Source organism: Scyliorhinus torazame, chromosome 22 (genome assembly GCF_047496885.1).
Source record: "Scyliorhinus torazame isolate Kashiwa2021f chromosome 22, sScyTor2.1, whole genome shotgun sequence".
NCBI classification, from domain to species: domain Eukaryota; kingdom Metazoa; phylum Chordata; class Chondrichthyes; order Carcharhiniformes; family Scyliorhinidae; genus Scyliorhinus; species Scyliorhinus torazame.
Window position 1 is genome coordinate 20,925,366 of NC_092728.1, and position 6,000 is coordinate 20,931,365.

General features: G+C 52.7%; 1 protein-coding gene across 1 annotated transcript in view; it reads right to left on the reverse strand.

The window, feature by feature from the left end:
- The window catches only part of LOC140399453 (filamin-A-like), a 64,909-nt gene extending 59,496 nt beyond the window's left edge, over positions 1-5,413 (reverse strand). Inside the window, 4 exon segments of the mRNA XM_072489030.1 lie at positions 2,550-2,743; positions 3,844-3,980; positions 4,778-4,904; positions 5,214-5,413. Coding sequence (XP_072345131.1) covers positions 2,550-2,743; positions 3,844-3,980; positions 4,778-4,904; positions 5,214-5,409 — 654 coding nt within the window. The 5' untranslated portion in view covers positions 5,410-5,413.
- Between the last annotated feature and the right edge of the window lie 587 nt (positions 5,414-6,000).

Here is a 6,000-nt window from a genome sequence, read left to right on the forward strand (position 1 = left end):
ACAGCACACTGCTAACTTGTGTACGTGCATTACCAGTTAACCTGTGGACACTGTCCTATTACTATCTGGGGGAGGCACTCAGCACATGGTGAGTGTCTGAGTGGCAGGCTCGGAGCTCGGTGCTCTGAGCTGGCTGCTGCTGGAATGTGCAGGAACTGTAGTGTCCCCTGTTTTTATAATGTGTGTGCTCTCACTGGTGATTGGCTGCGATGTTGTGTGTGTGTTGGTTGGTTCTACTGCATGTCCATCAGTGTGTGTGTGTAATTGCACCATGATATGCTGATCTAAATATGACATCTAGCATGGCCCCTTAATAACGCCATGTACGGGATCAAAAGATAGTTTGCCCTTTGAACTGTAGTGTGTGGGTATCCTCTCTGACTAACAGTATACAGGCTATCCACAGACCCGGTGAATGGATACAATTGAAGGTGGAATTCAATGGAAGCAGATGGAGGTTATCCATTTTGGACTCAAACAGACAGAGCAGGATACTTTCTAAATGGAAGAGAGGTTAAGTACAGTGGATGTCCAAAGAGACTGGAGGGTTCAGGTGCAAAGGAGGTCCTTAAAATGCCAGGAACAAGTGTAGAAAATAATCAAAAAGGCTAATGGAATGCAAGACTTGATACGCAGAGGATTGGAATATAAAGTCTTGCATTCCGCAAGAATCTTCAGAGAGTCGTGAACACCGCCCAGTCCATCACCCGAACCTGCCTCCCATCCATTGACTCCATCTACACCTCCCGCTGCCTGGGGAAAGCGGGCAGCATAATCAAAGATCCCGCCCACCCGGCTTACTCACTCTTCCAACTTCTTCCATCGGGCAGGAGATACAGAAGTCTGAGAACACGCACGAACAGACTCAAAAACAGCTTCTTCCCCACTGTCACCAGACTCCTAAATGACCCTCTTATGGACTGACCACATTAACACTACACCCTGTATGCTTCATCCAATGCCAGTGCTTATGTATTCACATTGTGTACCTGGTGTTGCCCTATTATGCATTTTCTTTTATTCCCTTTTCTTCTCATGTACTTAATGATCTGTTGAGCTGCTCGCAGAAAAATGCTTTTCACTGTACCTCGGTACACGTGACAATAAACAAATCCAATCCAATCCAAGAAAGACACAGTTTCTGCTGCAACTATACAAAACCCTGGTTAGACCCCACTTGGGAGTCACTGAGCAGTTCTGGGTACCACCCAGGAATAGCCAGTGGAGCACCAGGAACCCGTGTGGCAGCTTTAGACTCCCCGCCCAGCAGAGACAAATCTCTCAGCGCCCCCGCCTGGTCATAGCATCCCCCCCTGCCCCCCCCCCCACCCTTCAGAATCTTGTATGTCTCAATGAGATCGCCTCCCATTGTTCAAAACTCCAGAGAATAAAGACCCAATTTACTCAGCCTCATTGTAGGACAACTACCCCACCCGCTCACCCAGGGACCCCCAATCTACTGAACCTTCACTGTACTGACTGACAAGGCAAGTGTACCCTTCCTTCCATACGGAGGCCAAATCCTCCTGTGGTGAATGGTAGGAATTTAAGATATATTGTATTTTCTGTATTTGGTACAGAAAGGGTTAAAAGCCTGGGTTATAGTAGGGTTTTTAAGGAGGGAGGTGTGATGAATGTCGGGATTTCAGACATTGTATTAAATCTATTTGGTACAGCAAGGGTTAAAAGCCTGGGTTAGTGTGTGACTGCTGCAGTTGTGTTTTTAAAATAAATCCTGGTTTGAAAGGTTGAGAGCCAGAGCTGCAATTAAAGCATCATAAAAGCTTGGGCTAATGGAGTTTTGTCTGGATTAAGGGGGGGGTTCTCGGTGGAGTTAATTAGATAGTCGAGCCTCTGCTCTCACATAACATACAATGCAGAAGGAGGCCATTCAGCCCATCGAGACTGCACCAACCCACTAAGCCCTCACTTCCACCCTATCCCCGTAACCCAACCTAACCTTTTTTGGTCACTAAGGGCAACTTATCATGGACAATCCACCTAACCTGCACGTCTTTGGACTATGGGAGGAAACTGGAGGAAACCCACACAGACACGGGGAGAACATGCAGACTCCGCACAGACAAGTGACCCAGCGGGGAATCGAACCTGGGACCCTGGCGCTGTGAAGCCAGTGCTCTCCACTTGTGCTACCCTCTCACTGCACTCCAGTTAAAGATTTGACTGGGGATGGATCAGAAGCCTGTGAACAGGATAGGCAGTCAGTCTCAACAGTGAATCGAGACAGACAGGAGTTTCCAAGTTGCCTCTGGGGACGGAAGTCAAAACAGGAAGACAGTTTCTGAAGACTTCAGCTGGAGATCCTGCAATTGTTCTCAAGATGCAGGTTCATCTCTCGTAACCGTCCCAAAGTAAAGTATCAGCAGGTATTCCTGAGTGCTAACAGTATACCAAAGTGGATTGAGGGCCGAGATGGTTTTGTTGTTTTAGTGTGAATAAAGATAGCAGTTAAGGGTTACAGTGTCACTACATTGATTAGCTACATTGGGATCTGGTTCCGGATGGCAATACTTGGCACAGTTTCTTACCTTCTCTGGTTTGAAGTTGGTCAGGGCAGGTTTGACGTCAGCCATGTAGGGACTGTACTTAATGTCCTCGTTGTTGCAAAGCACATGCACGGCATACTCTCCGGCTTCAGTCGGCCAGTAGCGGACATCGCACGATCCGTCGCCTTTGTCGTCACACTCTATCTTGGCCTGGGATGGACCCTCCACGGAGAAACCTATTGGTCAGGAGGGGGGAGGGCCCAGAATGCCACAGGTCAGTCACCCTACATCGCACACACAAAATATAGGAGGCCCATTCAGCCCCTCTCGAGCCTGTTACACAGGAACAGGAGGAGGCCCGTTCAGCCCCTCTCGAGCCCGTCACACGGGAACAGGAGGAGGCCCATTCAGCCCCTCTCGAGCCCGTCACACGGGAACAGGAGGAGGCCCATTCAGCCCCTCTCGAGCCTGTTATACAGGAACAGGAGGAGGCCCATTCAGCCCCTCTCGGGCCTGTTACACAGGAACAGGAGGAGGCCCATTCAGCCCCTCTCGAGCCTGTTACACGGGAACAGGAGGAGGCCCATTCAGCCCCTCTCGAGCCTGTTACACGGGAACAGGAGGAGGCCCATTCAGCCCCTCTCGAGCCTGTTACGCAGCAACAGGAAGGAGGCCCATTCAGCCCCCCTCGAGCCTGTTACACGGGAACAGGAGGAGGCCCATTCAGCCCCTCTCGAGCCGGTTACACAGGAGGAGGCCCATTCAGCCCCTCTCGAGCCTGTTACACAGGAACAGGAAGAGGCCCATTCAGCCCCTCTCGAGCCTGTTACACAGGAGGAGGCCCATTCAGCCCCTCTCGAGCCTGTTACACGGGAACAAGAGGAGGCCCATTCAGCCCCTCTCGAGCCTGTTCCTCCATTCAATCAGACCACAACTCCACCTTCTCTTCCCCCCCCCCCAACACCCCAAACCCACCTGGCAATGTAACTCTTAATCCTCATGGGGAGACTCGTAGGGGGCTGGAGGAGGTTACAGATAGGGAGGCTCGTATGAGGCCAGGAGGAGATTACAGAAAAAGGGAGGCTTGTAGGGGGCTGGAGGAGGTTACAAGGCCAAGGGAGGGAGGGTTGAGGCAGTGGCAGGGGCGGAGTGGGTAACCCCGCCAGCAGAGCCAGAGCTCCATGCGCAGCCTCAGTTTTGGGCCTCGAAATCTCTGCACTCCACCCAAACCCCTTTTCCCCCTCAGGGGTGGGCGGGGTTGAGCATCCTGTGGACTCGGGTCAAACAGCCAATGAAGGCCACGCACACGCCCTCACCCCCGTCTGGGGCGACTCACCCAGCGTCCCCACGTCCGTGCCAATCGCCTCGACGACGAAATCGGCCGACTGCCCAGCGACTCCTCCCTCCAGGCCTGGTCCCCAGGCCCGGACCTTCTGAGGGCCGGCCTCCGATCCAACCTTCACCTCGAACGGACTGCCGGAGAAAAACAAACACGGGCTTAATTGGCGGGGCAAATCCCCCCCCCCCCCTCAAACCGACATCCCAACCGCCCCACGCCCCCCCAACCACTGACATCCCAATGTTATGTGAGAATACCTTTAAGAAATGGGTGCTTATCAGTGATGTCAGAGAGTGGGTGGAGCTGGGCTGTCATCTTTTTACTTTTGTTTTAGGCCGTTTGCTGCAGGGTGTGTTTTAGTTTAGTTTTCAGTGTTGGGAGCTGAAGCCAGACAGAGCAGGTGTACTGTTGATCTCTCTGCCATGAAAAGACTGCGTCTTGATCATTTGGTGAATTCAGAGTTATAAATGGTTTCAGTAGTGAATGTAAACCTGATGTGCTTCTGTTAAAAGTTGTTTCTTCTGTCTTCTGGATGTTGTTGGGAGGTTATTAAGGATTACTTAGTGTTGTATTCTTTGGGGGTTGTATTTGAATTGATGGTTGCTAAGGTGTTCACTGTATGTTTTAAAAAGGTTAACTTGAGTTCATAGAATAAACATTGTTTTGCTTTAAAAAAATATTTTTCCGTTTCTGCTGTCCCACACCTGTAGAGTGGGCCGTGTGCTCCCCATACCACAATCTATTAAAAGTTGTGGGTCAGGGGAACTCCATGATTCTCCCTGGCCCATATCCCCCCCCCCCACTGATATCGCAACCTCTCCACGCCCCCCCCATCCCCTTCCTCTGCACCATGGAAAAACGAGGGGGGGGGGGGGGGGGGGGGGGGGGGGGGGAAAGACGACACTCGAGGGGGAAGGGGCTCAATACCAACCTGCGGGGAATGTGCTGACTGCCCCAAGTGATGGAGACGGTGTAGGTCCCTGGCGAATTGGGATAGTACTCGCAGGAATAGACTCCGTCGCCCAGATCTTTCTGCTTGACCAGCTCCTCGTGACCCTCTGGCAGCAGGAGGCAGGAGGACGGGGTCAGAGGTTAAAGGGTAAGTAAACAAAACAAAAAGTTAACATTTTTCAAAGCTCTTTACACCAGAACCCCGCCTCTCCCACCCAACGTTTGTCCCCCCCCCCCTCCCCTCCCTCCGTGAGAATGGAATTCCCAACGCTTCTGCGGAAGATTATAGATGAGCCAAAGATGGAGAATGACCCATCACGTAGGGAGCTGGGCAAGACCCCAACCCCACCACCAGGGAGCTGGGCAAGACCCCCCCCCACCACCAACCAACCCCTCCCCGATCTCCAAATACTCACTTGGTCCTTTCACCACCACCTTCAGCTCACCGCTGCCCGCTCCTTTGGTGTAGACCTTGAAATCTGCCGTCTCCTTGGCACGTACGCCCTTGGGCTGAAGGCCGCGGCCAACCGCGCGGCAAGAGTTGGGGTTGCACGCTGTGCGAGAGAGGGAAAACCAAACGTGAGGAAACACGAGAGAGAGAGAGACACGCATACACCAGTCATCACAAACCAGTCCCCTACAGATTCCTTCCCCTCCCTCCGCCACCTACCCGTCTTACCCTGCGCCCATCTCCCAGACGGCAGGGGGAACCTGGACCCCAGGCAGGAGGAAACACGCGGGGGATATTGGTTGAAAAGAGAAATAAAAAAGTCCTGTCGAATCTTTTTCTCTGGGACTCATCAGGGCAGATGCAAGAAGACCAAATTTCAAAGGGGGAGCAAGAATTTAAAGGGCAGCACGGCGGCACAGTGGGTCACAGCGCTGCTGCCTCACAGCGCCAGGGACCAGAGTTCAATTCCGGACTTGGGTGACTGCGTGGAGTTTGCACTCTCTCTCCCCCAGCGTCTGCGTGGGTTCCCTCCGGGGGTGCTCCCACAGTCCAAAAGGTGTGAAGGTTAGTTGGATCGGCCAGGCCAAATTGCCCCTTAGGTGTCCAAAGGTGTCGAGGTTAGGCAGGGTTATGGGGATTGGGTGGGGCGAGTGGGCCTGGGTACGGTACCCTTTTGAGGGTCAGAGCAGACCCGATGGGCCAAATGGCCTCCTTCACCCCTGTAGGGATTCTATCGTTCTATGGGAGGAACG